At 31.3% G+C, this 22,902-nt stretch overlaps 1 protein-coding gene across 4 annotated transcripts in view; it reads left to right on the plus strand.

Annotated features, from left to right (window-relative positions):
- LOC129920507 (uncharacterized) overlaps window positions 1-22,361 on the plus strand; it is a 43,529-nt gene extending 21,168 nt beyond the window's left edge. For 2 of the 4 annotated variants that reach the window (XM_056001788.1, XM_056001789.1), the window contains exons 2-13: window positions 11,754-13,902; window positions 14,016-14,158; window positions 14,295-14,451; window positions 15,241-15,339; window positions 15,401-15,543; window positions 15,605-15,997; window positions 18,227-18,377; window positions 18,469-18,754; window positions 18,841-18,981; window positions 19,026-19,316; window positions 20,335-20,885; window positions 21,476-22,360. In XM_056001788.1, the coding sequence (XP_055857763.1) occupies window positions 11,805-13,902; window positions 14,016-14,158; window positions 14,295-14,451; window positions 15,241-15,339; window positions 15,401-15,543; window positions 15,605-15,997; window positions 18,227-18,377; window positions 18,469-18,754; window positions 18,841-18,981; window positions 19,026-19,316; window positions 20,335-20,885; window positions 21,476-22,143 (5,121 nt within the window). In that variant the 5' untranslated portion in view covers window positions 11,754-11,804 and the 3' untranslated portion in view covers window positions 22,144-22,360. Of the gene's footprint in view, window positions 1-11,753; window positions 13,903-14,015; window positions 14,159-14,294; window positions 14,452-15,240; window positions 15,340-15,400; window positions 15,544-15,604; window positions 15,998-18,226; window positions 18,378-18,468; window positions 18,755-18,840; window positions 18,982-19,025; window positions 19,317-20,334; window positions 20,886-21,434 lie in introns of all 4 variants that reach the window. The other 2 variants (XM_056001790.1, XM_056001791.1) reach the window with 2 other exon arrangements.
- The last annotated feature ends 541 nt before the right edge of the window (window positions 22,362-22,902 follow it).

A 22,902-nucleotide genomic window follows, 5' to 3' on the forward strand; every position in this document is an offset into this window, starting at 1 on the left:
ATAGGATATTGGTCGTCTATATCGGACAGATTCAGAAATTGTTGGTGAAAGTATGGGTGAAATTATGGGTGAAATTGTGGGTGAAATAATTGGTGAAATTATTGGTGAAAATCTCAGGGTATAGGTGGGGCTTGTGGCCGGTGGTTGTGAAGTAAATTCTGGTTCAATGTAGGTGTTGAGCATCGCTTGGAGGAAGGTATTGTTTGCATGCGTTGAATAACATGTTGTTGTTGTTGTTGTTGTTGTTATTGTTGTTATTGTTGCTGTTGTTGTTGGTGGTAAAAAAGTGATGTTGTCAAGAAATTGTGTTGGTTGTTCCAAAGAGCTTAAAAATCCTAAAGAAGTCGATCCTAAATCTTGATTAAATGCTGTGTCTTCATGGTAATCATTGGAAAATAAACTTCTATTAGTTTGCCTTGGTTCAATATTTGTTGAAAAATTCGTCCTTTGACCATACATTGCAGAATAATTTCTATTTTCCAAACTACTTGTATATTCTTCAAAATATGACGGCTGCCTCAAGTGTGTAGATGCAACGGTGTATATGCATCTATTATGTTGTTCGTCAGATGTTATTCTTTGATGTATTGTTGTTGTGGATGAATATCTTGTATTTGACGAATTTTGTTGCCGCATTATCCTAGTTCTTCTATTTGGGAACGGAATTGGTATTATTTCCGCTAAATCTGGATTTCTTTGCTGACGTCTAGTGAATGATGATGATCGGCCCATATTATAAATATCTAATTTGCAATCAATGCAAGTAAAATTAACATTATTGTCTCTCCAAACATTTCTATAAAAATCAGCATGAACTGCAAAACCCTCACAAGTTAAATGGGCAGATTTGTGGCAAACGCTACATTTCATCGATGTAGAGTCAAAGCTTTTTAAACAAGTTGGACAGTATCTATTCATTTTTAGTTGTGATTTTTTTTTATTATTTTAACAAATATTTATTTAACTTAGTGTTATTTATTGTCAGTAAAGCTAAGATTTTTTTTTTTATTTATGAATTCTTAGAACTAGATTTTTTGTTTTTGTTAAACTTGCAAAAGCAAGATCCAAAGTTAAAATTCAGCAAAACAGTAGAAATTTCCGTAAGGTATATTTTCTCTTTTAAATAGCAGCTAGTGACGCTTTGGTTTGGTTTTGGAAATAGAAATAATAAAGCTTATTGTTTTTATTTCAAACTTTTTAAAGATAATATGGCAAAATGTTGATTTTGAAAAGAAGATTTTTTTTTTTTGTTTCAATTAAAAGTTAAATTAAAATGATCGTTTAAGAAGTTGAAAGTACTTTTATGTGTTAAAAAAAGACAATCCTTTTACCATTATCTCAGAAATTTGACTATAAAATTAATAGAAAATTTGCATAGTCCTGCCGATTATCTATCTCCTCTATAAACTTCACTTTTGTCTTTATCAAAATAAAAAAAAAAAATATTAATAAAAAATGGTTAAAAAAAAGGTCAAGTAAAGTGTCGTCCAGTTTTTCGGTTAAATAATATTCAAATATCCAATTTTTGGCACTCGTTTGTAAATGAATCGCACTTGTAAGTTTGAAATTTTCTGCAAGACTTCAAAAATTCCTAAAAATAAAAAAACACCCTAATAAACAGTTGTTTTAAAAAAAAAATCATATTTCGAAAATCAGCGACGTAGAAAAAAATCATTATCTTTCCAACTTGAGTTATACCAAGTTTCTGTTAAAAATTTCTCCTACAACATTGTCGAAAATCTACCCCCGGCATTGTTTAAAAAAAAAATTACCCAATTCTTTTTACAAATTTATTAAACAAATACAAAAAAATAATCAACTTTCTACGACTATCCGTTTAGAAAATAATTTTTTTTGTATCATATATCATTTAAATAGAAATCTTTTTTTTTAGTGTTCACTCTGAGGATATAACCTTTCATATTTATTAACCTCTGCTACATCCACGAAAAAAAGTTCACTTTGAATCAACGTACAGCTTGAACTATTTACAAAAATCTACTATAGCTTATTTGAAAGCAAGATTGTAAAAATATCAATTGAACAAAAAAAAATGCATTTGCAATTAAAAAAAAAATATTTGTTGCAAATAAAATAATTTGCATTAAAACAAAATATTTATTGCAACTGAAATAAAAATTGCATTAAAAAATGATTTGAAAAATATTTTTTTTTTTTTTTGAATATTCGCCGAATTTTTTTACAATTTTTGACTATACTTGGCCTTAAATCAGGCTAATATTATACATATATACATAGTTGAAATAGCTGATGTGTGGTTAAATAGCAAAAATTTTAAGAAATTAAACGAATATTAAAAAAAAAAAAAAATTTAATGCACACATTTTGAATTAATTTTTTTTTTTTTTTTTTTTTTCAATAAAGAAAATTTTTTACTTGCAATAAAACTTTTTTTTAATGTAAAATATTTTTACTTTTATTTTCAATTAATTTTTTTTTTTTTATTAGCACTAAATACTTTTTTTATTGGAAATTTTTTTCACTAACAAAATTTTATTTTTAATATGCATGAAAAACAAATGCATTAAAAAAATGATTTTTTACAACCCTGTTTGAAATTATATATCATAAATTTTTTAGTCGATAGAAAAATAATTGCAGAAGTGTTGAAAACTTTTAACAGAATTCTAAGTTATAGGTACAAATGGAAAATTTTTTTTAACCTCAAATTTATTATTTTATTCTTTTTTTATTTAAAATTGTTTTTTATTAATTAAGTTCAAAAAAGATGGTCTTTTTTTAACACTCAATATCTTTTTGCATAGAGTACTAGTAAATTTAATTTGACTTTATACAAATAATATAAGCTTCCATTTGATATGGCATACATAACTGTACATACAAAATACTTGCACAAAATTCCGGTGGAAATCGTTTGCCAACGACAAACCTACCAGTGGACAAAGTATCGTAATCTCTGTTTTAAATATAAATTTTTTCACTTTAAAAAACTATTCTTAAGTCTTATGACCTTATTAATTTAAAATACAAGAAAATTATTGACAAACAATTATTTTTTAAATATTTGTTTTTATCTAAAGCACACAACCTGGTTTCTTTTCTTATGACTTTCTCACGTACAATTATCGTGCTTAATCCCCTTTTTTCCAGTCAACCCCATTGTCTGTGCATATTCCTACTGAGCTATATTTGTAACTCTTTAAGCTTTTTCAAAACAAGAAATCAAACTGTTTTACTGAAAAATTAAAAAAAAAAAAAACAAAAACAAAATCAATCTATACCATATTTTCTGGATGAAGAGATGAAATCAAATCATCCCTGAAGGCCTTCCTGCCATTCGGGTATCTATTCAAAATTGAATTCAAACTCAGTTATCACAGAGTATTCCTAAACTCATATCTATTGCACAAATTGGATATACCTATATCCTGGCAAATAACAGATATATGTTCAATAATTATATCAAGAGCCAAACTCTATCGCCGAATTTAACTCCCTAAATAATGGCAAAATTTCATTAATGCGTATATGTTTTTTCTATATATGAATATTATAGATATGTAGATAATATTATTTGAGTGCTCTAAGGTACGAGTATGCAAAAAAATTAATTGAAAATTTGAAAAAAAAAAAAATAAAAAAGCAAAAATACCAAATTAAAAAAAAAAAAAGCAATAATTTTTCTAGATCAACATTTTGCAAAGATTTAATATAATTAAAAATTATTTAAATTTTGTTTCAACTTACAGTGTTAGAAAAATTTTCAATATCTAATATTTTTAATAGCTATATGTGCTTTTAAAATTCACTAGCTATTTCTATTTTTTTTCAAATGCACAAACTTTTTTGTCACAAAACACAATAATTTCTCAATTAAAAGTTCATTAATTCAAAAAAAAATTCCAGGAAACTATCAAGGATTAACTGATATTTTTTTTTTAAACTTTCAAACTTTAACTTACTTCTTGACTTAACAATATCTAAAGATGAACTGAAATTTTCTACCAACTTCCAACGCATTTAATACAGAAAATATGCACCTACTAAAACAAGGACTTTCAAAACAAAAACAAACACATAAAATCTTTCAAACAAATATTCCCGCTCTTCTATAATTTTGTTTCTTTTTTTTGCGCATGACACATAAAGTTTCAAAGGAATAAAAGGATATGCAATAGCAATTTCTGCATTGATAAGATAGGACTAGAACATACTACAGATGAGTCTCATTAACTGCATTTTTTTCAGAATACGAATTTTTAATAAAAAAAAAAGTTATAGAAATTTATAATATAGTGGAAATAACGTAAAAATACGGCATTAAAAAATCCAGCATAACAATATGTCGCCGCAGAAAAACTCAAAGTTTTAATGACATGAATCAATCCATTTTTAAATATGTTAGGTGACTCGAATTCATGAGAATCAACAAGAACGAATATAATTTTTTTTTAAGATAGCGCTGTTACACTAATTCATACGAACTCATCTTTCGATAATAATACCAACTCAAGCTTATGGTTTATTAACCCTCTGTCGGCACACGGGTGTGAATTTGGCAGGAAAAAAATAAAAAAAATTACGATTTTTTAAAAAAAAGTGGTCACAAAAAAGTCTCTTTATAAGGGTGAAAATATTTTTTTTCGGAATTGTGAATACAATATTCGAATTCCTTGGAATATTCTACATCAATTTCATACTTGATTCTCTATAAAATATTGTGACCGAAAAAAGTTCTAGCGACATGAAAAAGTATAAACCAAATTCGCACACGTCACAAAAAAGAGGTGTCTTCAGTTACGTGGTAAGATTTTGTTGCAAATCAGAGACAATTCTTGCCTTTTGTCTGTCAGAGTTAACACATACAATTTTGATAGGTTAAATCGGAGTTAACGATTTGCAAACCTTTCATTTTTATTCAACTAGAAATTTTAAATTGATAGAAAATTTGATAAATTCCAAATTTTTGCATAGGGCCCTTAGCCTTCAAATTTACTTTAGGAATACAGAAGAAAGATTTTGTGGCACAAGCATAATACTGGCGTCTTTAACGCAAAATCATTCCGAAAAATAGTTAAATCAAAGTAATTTTTCGTTGATTTTAAGTTTTTTTTTCCCCTAACAGCATATTTAATTTAACGACAAATTTTAAAATTTACAGTCTTTAAATTTTGATATAACAAATATTGTTGTTGGACATTTTTGGACGAAAAGCGTGAAAATCCACATTTAATATATCTGCTTTTACACAATAAGCGTTTATAGTTTTTTTTTTTTTTTTAATGGTGGAAATACCACTTTTTAATATTGCAAGTCGGATTAATGGAACTCTACCGTGCCTACACCTGCAAATGTATATTTGATTGAAAAGAAGAGCTGTCAAAAGCTATTTTTCATTAGCTTGATTTATTTTAAGGAATCTGAGCTTTATATAGAGGAAATGGGGGCAAGACCGTTTTTGTACAACACTTGTAATATAAAATAAGTGGCTTCTAAATTTTGCGTTTTTTCATGAAATATTTATTTTTTATGTGAAAAATAATTTGTATTTTTTTTTATAGTAAAAGGTTGGAAACGATGAAGATATTTCATACGTATGTCTGATTACACTGGTCGGCAAAAAACAAAAAATTTTAATTAGCTGAATTCAAAACTGTTTATAGAATTGTTTCATCACGTCTAGTTTTTGATAGCTCTGCTCATCACTATTTTCGCTATAAAGTCCCAAAAACTTATATTTAATGAAATATTTTTTGACGTTTGATTTAAAATACATATTTTAGGTAATATTTTACTTTTTTTTTCATCTAAGTCAGGAGTCGAAAACTGAAATTGACTTAAAAAATTAACTTAAGATTACTTCTAGAAAAAAATTATTTTGAAAAAAAAAATTACATATTTAAGACGATAAAATATGCTTTTTGGAGATTGCATAAGTAGTTTGGCAAAAAAAAAATTTAACGATTATGAAATTCAACATCAAACGTACCAAAAAACGCGTTTTTGACCTGTTAAATATTTAAATATTTCGAAAACGTGACGTTCCAGTGAAATTTTGATTTTGGATTCAGAATCAGCACACAAAAATCCTTTGGTTTGGTTCAAGCGGGGAGAACGATTTAAAGTTTTGAACTCTGGAATAAAACATTCGTAAGCGAAGTATGTGCCGCAAATCTTTTTGATTGCACTGCCTGACTTAACCTAGAAAAATTGTTAATACCTTTTTGAACGGTGTTTAATCTAGACAAGAACCTCATCAAACATATACCTATTTCAAATGAAAAAAAAAAAAATTAAACCGTCTTGGGGTTCCATCTAGCGTCAAAATAAAAATCTGAAAAAATTAGAAAAAAAACCTAAATAACGAACGCCTTTATATATAATATACAAAGTTCTATACGATAATAGGAAGTATGCTATAATTGAATTCGGGTATTTCGAAACCCCATTTCCTTTCCAAGTCTTAGCAACCAAAATATTGTGTTGTCATCGGAACTATTGCATTCCAAATTTTCTGTAGTCGAGATATTGAAAATATCACATTTCATCAAAATAGCCGATACCCTGCAAGACCAAACATTACCCTCTTCAATACTGCTGACTTAAATTTGCTGAAGTCACAACTTTCTTCCAGATAAACTCTACTCTCATTGACTGAACTCTGTGTGCCAGACATGAAAAAGTCGACACAATTGTACATAGTACAAAAATACAATTTTTCAATCTAATTCTTAAAAATTCTCTTGCAATCTAAGATTTCAAAAAAACGAATAAAGCCGAAAGTGTTAACAAACGACAGATCTATTTTTTGAAGTTTAAATTTCGGATTTTTTGAACCAAAATAAATGTTACAATTTGAGTGTAGTGAAATTTTTAGTACAATTCAAAAAATGCCATTTTCCATCCCTGTCTGTGTCCTGTAAAAAGAAAGCATGAGAGATAAGAACAAAGGCTACCGAGCTCAAAGAACTATCATTTATGATACATACCTGGCCGTATAGAGGAGGTATACCCAGCGTTGCCAACTGAGGCATTATTATGCCTTTTAGGCATAATTTTATTAGCTAAGGCATTGAGGCTTATTTTTTGCCAAAAAGGCATATTTTTACTTGCGATATAGGTACTATAGGGCAAGTTTAGGATTCGTAAAACAAATCGAACTCGAGATAACAATTTTACATGACATTACGATGATGGAGAATGCCAAAAAAGTGGGTCCGGCAATTCTGTCTGTCTGTCTGTCTGTCTGTCTGCTGTGTGTCTGTCTCTATCTGGAGCTGCAGCCTAAGCGAGTGAAGTGATTTTCTTCAAACTTGGTAGTTAGCAGTTTTTGGTGATTCCCTAGAGGGGAAATTGAAATTTTTTTTTTATGACCAAAACTAACGGTAGGTACCTGTCATATAACGGAAATAGAAAAGTTAATTTTTTTCAAAAACGGCTCTAACGATTTTGATTAAAATTTTTGTGTGTAGTACTACACATAAGAGCCAACTTCTGAAATAAAAAAAATATTTCTTGTACCGTTATTAACGGTACCTGTCATAGAACGGTTTTTTTAGTTTCTGAATATCTCGTACAACATTAACCCGATTTAAATGAAAATTTTTATACAAAAGTGTGTAAGTAAAGATAATAATAAAATTTTAGAAAATTTTCAAAAAACGCATTTTTGGTTTTTTAAAAAATAGTTCAAAATTTTTTTTCGAAAAATCAATTTTTTGAAAACGGATCAATGAAAAATTTTGAAATTTAGTTTTTATGTGTAAATTAATTATTTCTTCAAAATGGCATACCAACTTTTTTTTTTAAAAATGGTCAAAAAATTTTATATATAAAAAATTACTTTTTTAAAAAAAGGCTAATACAATTTTCGAAAATTTTTTTCTTAAAATACCTTTTTATACAAGAAATAAAATGGCATATTTTTTTTTTTTAAGATAATTTAAAACGGAGTTTAATTATAAAAACAGATTTAATTTTTTTATACTACTTATGAAATTTTAAATTTCTTGAATAAAAAGCTTTAACATTATTGTTACTTTAAGCATAAAAGCAAGTACGTGCGACCCCAGTCGTGCAATTTATTTTTTTTTTTTTCATTCCACTTTTGATTTATATTTTAAAAGATTCTTATAATAACACCGGCACACAAAAAAAAAAAAGTGTCATGAACCAGAAACCAGACCTATCTTTCTATATGTTTTTGGGACCGCTGAATCCGAATTTCAATTTGGCCCTGTCACCCTCCAGTTTTGAGTAATATGCAAAAAACTCAAAAAAAGGTATATTTTGGGGTCTTTTTTACACTTTTCTCAAAACTGGAGGGTGACCGGGCAAAACGGACTTGAAATTCGGATTCAGCGGTCCCAAAAACATATAGAAAGATAGGTCTGGTTTCTGGTTCATACAACTTTTTTTTGTTGTGTGCTAGCACTGTCGCGACATGTCGCTGTCATACCCGGCACACAAAAAAAAAAGTTTCATGTACCAGGAAGCAGACCTATCTTTCTATATGTTTTTGGGACCGCTAAAGTCCGTTTTGCCTGGTCACCCTTCAGTTTTGAGAAAAATGCAAAAAACTCCAAAAAAGTCATAAAAATTCAAACAAAATGCACTCACAGCTCAAAACTGGACGGTGATATGGCCAAACGGACTTCAAATTCGGATTCAGCGTGCCCAAAAACATATAGAAAGATAGGTCTGGTTTCTGGTTCATGACACTTTTTTTTTTTTTGTGTGCCGGTGTAATTTTTTAAATATTTTGATAAAAAAGACTAAAAATTAATATATTATTATATCTTTTTTTGCATAAACTATGAAATCTAAATTGAGGCATAATTTTTTTCAAGTTAAGCATAATTTTGAATGAATGGGTTGGCAACGCTAGCGTATACCAATATATTCCTTTCTCTATGCCTGGCACTGGCATTAAACTGGTAAACCGGAGAACGAGTACAAACAAAGAAATTAGAAAAAGCACATCAGGTACCTGTTCACAATAGCAACAGATGAAGATGCTTCAGGATGTGGGCTTAATTTGCACAACGCAAAAGCTTGCAATGGAAAGAGTTATAGATATTTGGGTGCTTTTTGAAAGTTCTTAACTCCAAACAGTGGGTGAAGTTAATCCTTTTGTAAGTAACATAGGTTTTGTCTGTATAACTAACCACGTATTTTGTCTACGAAAAATTCACCTACACATACGCATCTTTGCTATTTAATTTAGGGCCATATTTTCAGGGCTGGGATATGAATCAGAGTTATTTTTGAATTAAATGCAGCCGACAGGCATTTTTCGATTTATTAGTTATTGCATCAAAACTGCTTTAATTTTTATTTTGAGATCAGCAATTTCAACTTTAAATATCTCGACACTAGAATGAATGATTTTTTAAATATTTCGCACATATTACAAACTCAATACCACCTTTCATTTGATACTAAACTCGTCTCGGTTTACTCGGGGCAAAGTGCTGGGCAAGTTTTGTGTTTTTCGGCGGGATTTGATTTTTTCGAAACAAAGTATTCAGTTATTTAAGTGATATTATTGTTAGTTTTGTCATAACTAAATAATTTTATATTTTATTAAATTTTTTGTTCAACTGTCGCAATTTTGGCTAATGTGGTATAGTATACCAAATTACCCTTTTAACAATTTTGCCTATATAATACTTTACAGAAGCAACAGTAGCACCTGTAAAGCGTTATAGAATCAACATTTTTTGTCGGGTAGACATTAGCAGAATGGGGTTTGAAAGAGTGTGCATTATTTGTTTTATTCTTCATGTACCTAAATAATTTTTCCACAGTTAAAAATTCTTATTTCATCACTTAAGGCTAATACCGCTCCTTCGTCCATTATTTATTAATTTTATTTTATTTCACTACATAATTTCATATTTCAAATCAAAAGTTATTTAAATATTTAATTTTTTTTCATTCAAAATAATGTAAAAAACATTATAAGGGTTAATTGGTATAGTATACCACATTAGACGACAGGGTGTACCACATTACAAACTAGTTTTCAAAAATGAAAATTTCGGGGTCAAATCAATGTTTTTTTAAATTTCTTGCTAAGTAACTGAAAAGCTTATATGTTTATGTGGACATCAACAAAATTTGGAAGCAAACCATTCACTAAACTTCTGGTGAGGTCAAAAAAACAAACATGTATACCACAATACCCCAACTTCCTCTACCTTTATGAATTTTTTTCTAATTCCAAGCAAATTGCTTTGAATTTTTGCTTAGATTTACGTATATAAGCATAGTTGCTGTTATTGATTTTCATGAACTTTGCAATTAATGTGCACTTATGTTTTATACCTAAGTCAAATTAATTGATTGTTTGCATTAGATATATAATCCATTGAAGAAGGTAAAATTGTGACATTTTTTGTTATTGATGTCTTTCTGGCCTTAGATATGTTAAATATTTCCAAGAATTGAATTTATTTTTAATTTAAAACGTCATATTACCTTTCTATTGACACCGTCAATATTAAAATCAAGTTAGTTTCAAAGAAAATGTGACCAATCATGTGCGGGGTGGATTGCAATAATTAAACTTTTTTATCGATTTCGAAATTTTTAAGTGATATATCAGTAATGTGACTAAGAAAGTAATTGACGTTAGAAATAGAGCTTTGCCTTTTATCTACTATTCCTACAAATTTCTTCCACCTATTTATTAAAGGTTTAAATAAAAAACGTTAAACAAAATTGGAAAAAACAGTTTATCCTTTTCTTCGGTAAAAATTCATTTAAGAAATTTGGTCTAAAAAATTTTTTAAAAAACACACTAAAATACTCTAATAAATAATAATTGTTTTCTAAAAAATTCATATTTCGAAAATCGGGGTCTTAGAAAAAAATCCTAATTGCCATTGTGTAACTCAAATTTCTACTAAAAAATTTCCCTTACCAATAATAACCACACTGTCAAAGGCCTTCCATTTGCATAGTAGTTAAAAAATCGTTCATAACTCAGTACTGATTTTTTTTTTTAGAATTTGTTCAATACTTTTGCTATTCTTCTATGATTTCATTACCTTTTTTTAACAATTCCATTTTATCCCTATCTTAACCTTCTGTCGAATTTGGCAGGACAAAAATAAAAAGTGGTCACAAAAAAGTGTCTTTTTCGAATTCCTCGGAAAATTCTACATCAATTTCATATATGCTTCTCTAAAAAATAGTTAGACCGAAAAAAGTTCTAGCGACATGAAAAAGTATAAACAAAATTCGCAAAAAAGACATGTGCCTACAGAGGGTTAAATTTATCTACTCACAACCTTCAGTTGATAGTTTCTATCGTTTGTCAATCAATTGATATTTGACAACCGTAAAAGAGTTGTTAGATTGTGTCAAATGCAGAAATGTGTTTTTGAAGCAAAGCTTAAAACTCTTGGCCTGAATCTGTGTTTTTGTAAAACTCGAAAAAACACGTTACGTTACGTTATTTTTTTTTATTATTTTACGTAATTTAGCGGTATTTTTTTAGAGAGTAAAAGGCAGTGACAAAAACTTTTTCTATGAGGCTAATACAAGTTCCCTCATACTTATATAATTTTTTTTCTCCTATGCATACATAAGTTAGATTGAATAATTTTTACTTAAAAAAAATTTATAAGAAAAGATAAAATGGTAAACGACGAAAAGAATTCATAAAATTCTTTACAAAAAAAAAGAAAAAAAAAAAAAAACAAACAAAATGTTTAATGATTTCTTAAGAAAATTTCATTGACACATAACATAACACATAAAAGTTTAAGCGAGATTTTCTTCACAACACAAATATATATATGCCTTATTAAATAATGGATGGACGTAAACCTGCAACTAGAAGAGCTATAGTAAAAAAACGTACCGGCCCACTATTTTCGGACGAAGTTTTAACCGAATTAAACGCTAGGCCGACATCATCGCAACCCACATCAACTTTAACGCCACCAACGACGGCAGCATATTCAACACAACAACAGCCAAACGTACACAGCCGCAGAATTCCGTCGGTTAAGGATAAGAAAGATAAAAAACGAGAAAGATGGCTTCTGACGAGAAAAACCTGGAAATACATGGCCGATGCGGGACGAAAACTTATTCCCGATGGCGCTCAAAATCGTCCCGAAGATATTCAAAAATGCGAGCGACACTTTCATAATTTATGCGCCAATGAGCCTCGATTTATATTATGGCGACGCAAGGCCTCATATCCAGGGGCTGTTGGCGCTTCGAGAAATTCAAAACGGCGCTTGAAACTTTTACTTTCGCACAGTCACAAGGGTATAGGGAGTTTTGATTTTGAAACGGAAGAGGCCCGCAATGCTGATCAGGTAATCGATTTGCTATCGAGTTATTTGAAACTGGACGAATCGAGGAAGATCACAACATTGCTGGGTTCGAAGACAGTCCGACCAGATCAAACGTCATCACCTTCAGCCCAGCGACCCGGTGGTGGGAGCAGTGCAAGCCGTGGTGGACTCAGCTCGCAATCGATGGCAATGTCATCGCGTGGCCCTGGATTTTTGCCGCCTCTCGCTCATCCTCCCAAAGGTATTAATGCTCTCTCGGAGATCGATCAGCTGCTCGAACGGCTGCGAACGCTAAGCCGTAGCTCCACCTGCCGCACTATAATCCCTTTAGAACGTATCACTCCCGAAATTCTTGAAGATAAAGTTCTGCTTAAGCAAATCTATAATGAGCTTAAAAAACAACAGCTTCATCGAATTATTGGCAAACATTCCAGCAGCACAGGTCCCAGAGCCAGTCTCCCTCACGCTTCGTCACTATCTAGCCTTTGGCACTTTCGGAGAGACGGTAGTACCAAAGGTTCCTTTTCGGGCAAGCCCAATTTCCTCCCGCACTTTGGTCTCAAGTCACCTCCATCGTCAACCCATTCCACCTCACCCCCACCACTTTCGCCTGGTCATGAATATAATAAGCGTGTACCCCCCTCATCCTTAGACCTTCCAGCACCGCTGTCATCCACCCTGCAATTTCAAACCCCTCCAGCTCATGTGATTTCTGTGATAAAGAAACCATCCCCCCGAGTGATGGTCACTTATGCTACCTGCGGCACTCAAACCAACTTCATTCAGCTAAACGAAATCGAACGCCTGGCTAAAGAATACAAGGAAATGAAACAGGAAGAGGCTGCAGCAGCTGCAAATGCGGCAACTGCTGGCCAGCCAACTGATGATGAAAGCGACAAGGGTGCCACAGCCGGGCAAGGTCACCGCCGTAAGAGCAGCATCGACAACGAGGACGTGTCACAGTCGGTCAGTGATACGATTAAACGTTACTTGCGAATGGCGCGCAAGAAGAGCGTCCACGATGACAACGCCAATCGATTCAAGCGAGTCAACTATGATCGCAATTTGCGCAACATTCGGGCTAAGGGTGAGATTAATCCACCTGGCATGGACGATGGCTGCAACAAAGCTATCCAGACTCTAGATGCTTGGCCTGTGATTTCGTTGGATTTCATAAGAGGACATGAAAATAATGGTGCGCTCGAAGAAGCTCACTTGGATTGGCGCAAGAGTCTAGATCAGCGAATACAACAGAAGCAAGAATATGAAAATAAGATGAAACTGCAACAGCAACATGATGATGCAACAGCAGTGCCAGCGACTGTCCCGAAAGCTAAGCAATATGCGACTAATTCTAGTTCATCGTCATCGGCGCCAACGTCTCCAACAAATGCCTCACATGGACATGGTGCTGTTCCAACAGCTTCTGGAATTCTACACTCAAGCACTCAATTTCTATCGAATCTCTGGCATGGAACGGGAAGTCATCATCCAGATAGAATATCATCGGGCCAAGATTACGGTTACCCTCTTCCCGGTAGCAATACAAACAGCACTGGTTCAATAATGTCAGTGGGAACCACTGCCTCTGGACACAGTTACAGTAATTTAATTTTTCTTTTAAATTTTTTTATTAATATTTTCCAGCGCAACAACAAACAAAAAAGAAAACTTTCTTGAAAAAAAACTTATAAATTCTCTTTGTTTTTTTTTTAGATTCAAAGGGTGACAATAGTGCTATGCAAAAGTCCAAGTCATCTTCTAATGTCGGACAGTTTGTTTCGAAGAAGATTTTTAAGACGAGGTCCAAGAGTCAAACACGGACATCATCGCCAACGAAGGCGGAATGGACGCCACAGGTGAGAAAGATATTTTAAAACGATTTTGTATAATTTTTTTGTTTTTTTTTTTTTTTTTTTTTTGTTTTGTGTTCTCACCTTGAAATATCCTATAAGTAGCCACAGATTACGATTTTTCTTTTATATATAAATCAAGGGCAACTGCACATGGACTTCGGATAATGGGCGTCAAGTCACACTCACAAATTCGCATCTCCAAAATTTGACAGAAATTGAGGCCAAAATACTACAACGAGTAGCTATTGAAAAAATCAATCAATTAAATATTGGAGTTAGTGTGGCAGTTCCTTCAGGTAAATAGCTTTAAACTTGTATATTTAATTGCATTGATCTTTATAAAACACTAGAATAATGAAAGTCTTAAATTTATTTCTCTAATAAAAAAAAAAAATAAAAATAGGCGTTAGAAATGAGTATTTTAATAACTTATTTAAACTTGATTTGAAATTATTTTATTTAACCTAAAAAAGAAGAAGAGTGAAAATATATTTACCACAAAACTTAGCTTTTTTAAAACCAATTTTACACTTGAAATGAAATAAGTAAAATCTTAACCAGTAAAATAAGTTATTTTAAAACCTATTTCACCTCTGAAATTTACTACTATTTATTATACTATTTGAAAATTGTAGTAAAATTGTAAAAAAAAGTTATATAAATAAAAATTTCTAAAATTGGTTTCTTATTGGTTATTTTTTAACTTTATGGTTAAAATTGGTAATAAATTAACCAAAAAGCAAAACTTATTTTCAACCTTGGTTTGACAAAGATAAATTTTTTAAAGCTATTTTTAAACTTAGGTTTTGAAATTACCAAGAAAAAAGTATAGGTACAAAATAACCAGAAATAAACTTTGATTGATTTTTGACCGAAAAATTGTCTAAAGTTTCAAAATAGTTGATTTATAACCAGTTTACAACCGCGGTAATTAAAAGTGATATTTTAACCGCGGTAATTTGGCAACCGAGAGGTAGCAAATGGTTACTTGAGTTTAGTTGGAATAAGAAAAAATTATATAAATATACCTACTATCCAGTGATTTATAAAGATCAATAAACTCAATAAGAAATTATTCCATTTAGACTCTGATAGCATGGCAAAGGCTCAGAAACGTCGACCTCTGGCGAAGAAAAAAGCTATGACTACAAGTTTTTTTGATATTGGCAGAAAAGAAGACAAAGGTATGAAAATATTTTTTTTATTTTTTTTTTTTTAAATTATTTAATATTTGTGTGTTTAAAGGATCAAATATAAGTATATTCGGTAATACTCTAGAGGATTGTGTGGCAAATGATCTTAAACGACGAACAAATCTGACAGCTGTATCCGATCGAGGCTCAAGAAATTCAATAACATCTCTATTTCGTGGTGGTTCGAGTAGCAAGGTACTTAACATCTCCAATCTTACTTTAAAAATTAAATATTATATCTTTTTTTTTTCAAAAGGTTCGATCGTGTGAAAGCTTACCATCGGGCACTTATAATATTCCTCATTCCGATACTAATTCAAGCAATAGTGGTAGTAATATTGATAGGACAAGTAGTGGTAATGGTAATTTGGTTAAGACTGCTGCCATGCTAATGTCACGCAGCCAATCCGATGTACGACGCTCAAGTCAAGATTTTGACGAATTACAGCTCAATAATAATTCCATTTTATCTGGGAGCGCGGGTGCGGGCGCTCCTCCACCAATGACGACTGGTGGAATAACAAATGGTGAACAAGCTGATAGACAGGTACCTACATTTGTTCAAGAATGCATCAAACATTTGGAAAAGTATGGTCTGCATTCGGTTGGATTATTTCGAGTTAGTACGTCAAAGAAGCGAGTCAGGCAGGTAAGTTTATATACATTTGTTTGAATGTCATTAATTTGTAATGTCCAAGTCAATTAAATCTCAGACATCGATGAACTAAATTAACTAACCAGAGCTCAAATTAAATTTTCAAATTAATGAACTCAACCGAAATTTAATAACTCATCGTGATTTTAAAGTTCATTTAAATTCATCCCCAAAAATTGTTATTTTCAATCAATATTTCGTATCTCTCACAAAAATCGACCAGGACAATGATTCAATATTATAGAATGGATGTCTGTTCATGTGTCGGTTATGTTGCCGACCCCAGCGGGGTTCCTGAGGATACTCTCTGTTTATTTATACATATATTTGTTTTGGGTTTATTTGGGTTTATTTGATTTAAAGAGGATTATGAATTCTGTTTTTAAGCATTCCAGATTTTTATTTAATATATTTTACAGGAAAATTGAATATTGACGACCTTTGCGAATGTTTTATTTTTAGTGGCATGGTATCTATTATAGTTTGTTTGTGTAGGAAAAAAAAAAAGATGTCAAAACTCTTTAAAGGCTTCCAAGTTTGTTTGTTAAGTCATAGGTACCTCGAAACTGTTGCTTTCGCTGACATCAAACGGCTTTTGCTGGCAATTAAAAAGATTTCACTAGCAGTCGAACAACTTTCTTAATCGCCTTCCTCCCTGTATGATGGAACTGTATCTTCATGGACTGGAGGTTGGACGTGTTCTTTTATCTTGTCCTGTATCGGTCTCCACATGATTTCCTCTAGGCAGCTTCTAAAAATGCCACTTGCATACTTTCACTAGATATTCTCTGTTTTTCGATGGCTAAATTATCTTCAATATTTCGAAGAACTTGCGTTCAAGTTTTATAACCTGCAGTGAATTGTTAGGTTTTTTTTTTTTTTAATAAAATCTTGAGGTTATGTGAAGTTGGCACTTCTGCTATTTTTTTTTTACTTTTTCCAAATTATAAATTAAAAAGGTCACTGTGGTGTATGAGTACTATTTTTTTTTATAAAAAATTAATGAAAGTAGTGCAAATGCTAATTTTTATACTTTTTAAAAATGCTAATTTTTATACTTTTTCCAAATTATAAATTAAAAAGGTCACTGTGGTGTATGCGTACTATTTTTTTTTATTGATGAAAGTAGTGCAAATGCTAATTTTTATATTTTTTAAAAATGGTAATTTTTTTACCTTTTCCAAATTATAAATTCAAAAGGTCACTGTGGTGTATGCGTACTATTTTTTTTTTTTTTTCTTTAAAAAAATTAATGAAAGTAGTGCAAATGCTAATTTTTATACTTTTTCCAAATTATAAATTAAAAATGTCACTGTGGTGTATGAGTACTATTTTTTTTTATAAAAAATTAGTGAAAGTAGTCCAAATGCTAATTTTTATATTTTTTAAAAATGGTAATTTTTATACTTTTTCCAAATTATAAATTAAAAATGTCACTGTGGTGTATGCGTACTATTTTTTTTTTTAATTGATGAAAGTGCAAATGCTAATTTTTATACTTTTTCCAAATTTTAAATTTAAAAGGTCACTGTGGTGTATGAGTACTGTTTTTTTTTATAAAAAATTAATGAAAGTAGTGCAAATGCTAATTTTTATACTTTTTCCTAATTTTAAATTAAAAAGGTCACTGTGGTGTATGCGTACCATTTTTTTTTTTTTTTAATTAATTTCGTAATAATTTAAGGCTATCCTGGGCTAATCTTGGACAATCAAACCAGGCATGTTGGAAAAAAAAATTAGCATATAGCATATTATTATACATAGCCAAATCTTGAGGTGTTATTTCGATCGCGAAACTTTTAGACCTCCTTTAACTAGTGTTCTGGTGATTTTGTTTCCTTTCTTTTTTCATCAGCCTGCAATAGAGTTCATGCTTCTGCACCATGCAACTGGACTGAGAGACAATTATATTGTAGCAAATAGATGACAATGTATACCCCATATCGCAGTCTTCTAGTGTTTTTGAAAGATTTAGTTGTTTTTGTTTAATTAAAGTTCTTCTTTTTATAAAAGCCATAGCTATTATCGACCAAGGCCCTATTCAAAAACTATAATTTTTATTATTCTCCACCCGTGATAGTAAAAACGACCTCACATTATTTTTGCCACCATTTAATTTGTATGCAATTTTGCAAGGAATTTGTTTAGGATATTCATTTATTTTTTTTAAATTTTATTTTCAATACTAAAAAAAAATGTTTTGTTGATTCGAACATATTTCAGATGCGTGAAGAATTAGATCGAAGCTCAAGCACATTCATTGATCCAGAAACTTGCCCACATGATGTAGCAACATTGCTTAAGGAATTCCTAAGAGATCTGCCCGAACCTCTTCTCTGTCGAAATCTGTACAAAGCCTTTATTAAAACGCAAAGTAAGTACTCAAGAAATTTTATTCTAAAATTTACAAAAATTGTATCTTCTTTTTACATTTTATTAATTGATTTTCTAATTTTCTCTTCAAGAAATCCGAAATAGACGTCTCCAATTGGAAGCTATTTCGCATTTAGTACAACTATTACCCACCGCTCATCGTGATACATTATTCGTCCTCTTAAGGTTCCTGGCTAAAGTTGCATCGTGTTGTGATGATATTGTACCATCCGATGGTAGTTCAAATATTGTAGCTGGTAATAAAATGGATAGCAATAATCTGGCAACAGTTTTTGCACCAAATATATTAAGATCCTCGTTGCCAGGCGAGGAAAACAATGAACAAGAATCAATGGGTGATGTCATTAATGTGATAAGGTAATTTAAAAAATTTTATTTTTTAAATACCCGTTTCTATAATAAAACTGGATATTAATATATTTTTGGATGGTGCTTTTCTTTAGAACAATGATTGATCATTATGAAGAATTATTCAGAGTTCAAGCTGAATTGATGGATGAGATTTATGCAAATATGATCGATACATTTCCAGAACAATTAAATTATTTATGTGAACGCAGAAATATTTCTGATAAGTTTTCATAGTAAGCAATATTTAATTTTTTTTGTTTGTATTTTCTTTATTTAGCGAAGAAATTGATAGTGGAGGTTCGAATACACCACTTAACTCACCACCACCAACTGGTGTAATGAAAACAAGTAGTGATGATGTTTTAAGAGGCACAGGATCACAGCAAACCCAATATCAATTCAACAATGAACTCCCACCTGATAGTCGAACTCATAGTGAGTCTTCTTATTCTTCAGCAGCATCTCGAGTACCACCAATTCCAACATCGAGGCGAATTTATACTCGAGAAGATGTAATGCATGGCAATGCTGTTTCCAAAGGTGATCCGCCTCAAGATGGAATAAGGCGGTAAGATTTAGAATGAGAATGAGAATGAGAATGAGAATGGGAATGAGAATGAGAATGAGAATGAGAATGAGAATGAGAATGAGAATGAGAATGAGAATGAGAATGAGAATGAGAATGAGAATGAGAATGAGAATGAGAATGAGAATGAGAATGAGAATGAGAATGAGAATGAGAATGAGAATGAGAATGAGAATGAGAATGAGAATGAGAATGAGAATGAGAATGAGAATGAGAATGAGAATGAGAATGAGAATGAGAATGAGAATGAGAATGAGAATGAGAATGAGAATGAGAATGAGAATGAGAATGAGAATGAGAATGAGAATGAGAATGAGAATGAGAATGAGAATGAGAATGAGAATGAGAATGAGAATGAGAATGAGAATGAGAATGAGAATGAGAATGAGAATGAGAATGAGAATGAGAATGAGAATGAGAATGAGAATGAGAATGAGAATGAGAATGAGAATGAGAATGAGAATGAGAATGAGAATGAGAATGAGAATGAGAATGAGAATGAGAATGAGAATGAGAATGAGAATGAGAATGAGAATGAGAATGAGAATGAGAATGAGAATGAGAATGAGAATGAGAATGAGAATGAGAATGAGAATGAGAATGAGAATGAGAATGAGAATGAGAATGAGAATGAGAATGAGAATGAGAATGAGAATGAGAATGAGAATGAGAATGAGAATGAGAATGAGAATGAGAATGAGAATGAGAATGAGAATGAGAATGAGAATGAGAATGAGAATGAGAATGAGAATGAGAATGAGAATGAGAATGAGAATGAGAATGAGAATGAGAATGAGAATGAGAATGAGAATGAGAATGAGAATGAGAATGAGAATGAGAATGAGAATGAGAATGAGAATGAGAATGAGAATGAGAATGAGAATGAGAATGAGAATGAGAATGAGAATGAGAATGAGAATAAGAATGAGAATGAAATTATAACAATTAATATTTTTTTTTAATTCCAACTTATTATTTCTTTTTTATTTTCAATTTGAAGTCGCAGCTCAAAATCAAAGCATCCAGAAAGCGATACACAACAACAGCGTTTACTAAGCAGTAGTAGTTCATCGATAAAATATAAATCTGGAAATAATAGTGATAGCTCCAACACTCCGTCAACAACAACAACAGCAGTTTCAATAAGCAAATCATCATCAACAGCCAAAGTCGAATTTCATTCCATGCACCATCAACAACAACAACAACAACAACCAATTCTATCATCCACAACCATAAGTCCGGCTTCAACAATATCAGCTAGACGTTTGTCATCACCATACGTTCTTGATCGAACTGGTGTAGTGACGGCAAGTTTGAAGATTCCAGTACAAATGCAACAAACAACAACAACAACAACGACGACACTAGGAAGTACCAGCAGCAATAGTGGCAGTGTAGGAGGTGGTGGAGCAGGAGCAGCATCAGCACGTGATATTCATGATGACGATGAAGTATTCTATCGAGGATCTGGCCAATTTGATTTGTCAAATATTCCATATATTGAAGATTCAACAACTTATGGTAATGAACTTGGAAATTGCATTGAAGGTTAGTAGAAAAGGATTTAAAGAAACCTTGTTTAAAAAAAAAAAAAAACAAAAAGGATCTCTCTGTGTCTCATCAAAATAAAATATAATATTGCTACGCATTTAATGCGGCGGTAAAATTTGTTTACCAAGTAACGTTCCTGCTTAAGATTTTTTTTTTTTTACTTACCGCTATTAAAATATTTTTATGGAATACACTATTTGCCAGAAGCACAAAGTCAATATTGAAAATGGATGTTTTGTTGTTCTCTCTTAAAGATAAGTCAATTTTTTTCAATATAATAAAAATTCAAAGTTCCAAACTCTTTTTTATTTGTCGGTTAAGTAAAAAAAAAAAACACCCTGTTATGTCGAATGAAATATGAATTTTTCAACAAAAAGCTGCTGCCTCTTTTTCTAATAATTACATAAACTTCTGCTACTTTATAAATGTTGCACTAAAAAACACTAGAATGGAACTTCATATTTTTATTTGACATAATTTATGCTCTGGAACGTTACTGCTGCTGCATAAAATTAAAGCTTCAGTTATGCCTTTGTTTCAATTTAGAACCATATTTAAAAAATCATCAAAAAAAATAACAAAACAAGGTTTCCAAATAACTGGATCACTATTATTTGGGGGCGGAGGAGTTTCAACTGGAACGGGGACTGTGACAGCATCCGCAGATGGTAGACAACATCCATCGTCGTCGGCATCATCCAGGCCTGGTGGAGGTGCTCAAATCTATCAAATTCCTATTGCATACGAAATGTCTTCATCAGGACCAGGAGGAGAACCTACATCGAAACTAGCATCATTCCTATCATCATCACCGACAACATCCCCACAACAATCGTTGACTGCATCCAAATCCAGAGAAAAGAAAACTATTATGCTAAGTAGCAGTACAATTCTTCAACAAAAACAACAACAAACAACATCAACAAAATCCCAACAACATCTACCGCAAGCTCAGCAGCCTCCTCCTCAAATCGGCTCCGACAATCAGGCGGGTCACATGGAACAAAGATTACCGACAAGCATATCAAACATAGGTGGCGCTATTCTGCGATCTAAGACCGCTGATTTCGAACGAATGGCAGCAGCACCAACGTCAGCCAGCGCAGCACAGCCAATTCCCTCATCGGCGGCGGCGTCGACCGACCGACCAGACCGAGGAACTCGTAATTTAACTCCAGGACCATCGGAAAGTCCTTTGCCACGAGGACAATTGTATAAACGACAAGAATTAATATCTAGTGCAAAGAGAAAGTAGAATCAACATTGATATAAAAAAGTTAAGCTAAACTTTTGTTATGTTTATATCGATAAAAATGTTAAATTGTATTATTATTATTGTTGGCCTATATAATATATTTTTCTATTAAATAATATATTAATAAAAAAGAAATAAAATTAATAATAAATAAATTGTACATACAACAAAATAAATAAGGTTTTAAATGAGTTCTGTATGTGTATGCTATGATATTTGTTTTAACAAATAAAAATTAAAAAAAAAAAAACATTATTTATTATGTTAATTATGTATTTAAAAATAAAATGTTGTGTATTTTAAGGAGTTTCGTTTGGTTTTTTTTTTTTTTTAATTTTTAATTCGATTCAAATAAAAAAAAACAAAAACAACAACAGTTTCTTATGAGGACTTTTAATAAATTGCACAAGTCGAAAATAACCTTGTTTTCACTTTTATTTGTATTTGGTTTGGTCTGAAAGAAACCACATTCACCACTTATATTTAGGTTAAGCTTTGTGATTTATTTTAATAAAATATATCATAAGCTGTCGACTGTAATACCTACTAAATAAGAAAATGCACGACTGGGTCGGGGTCCCTGCTCTTGCAGTTCAAATTAGTGATGGGAACTATCGAATGATTTGAACTATCGATAGTTAGTAACTGAATGATTTGAAGTATCGAAGAGTTCATTCATTCATTCATTTATTCATTCGAATAAAAACTATCGAATAAACGATCGCATAAACTATCGGATAAAAACTATCGTATAAAAAA

Source organism: Episyrphus balteatus, chromosome X (assembly GCF_945859705.1).
Source record: "Episyrphus balteatus chromosome X, idEpiBalt1.1, whole genome shotgun sequence".
Lineage (NCBI taxonomy): Eukaryota > Metazoa > Arthropoda > Insecta > Diptera > Syrphidae > Episyrphus > Episyrphus balteatus.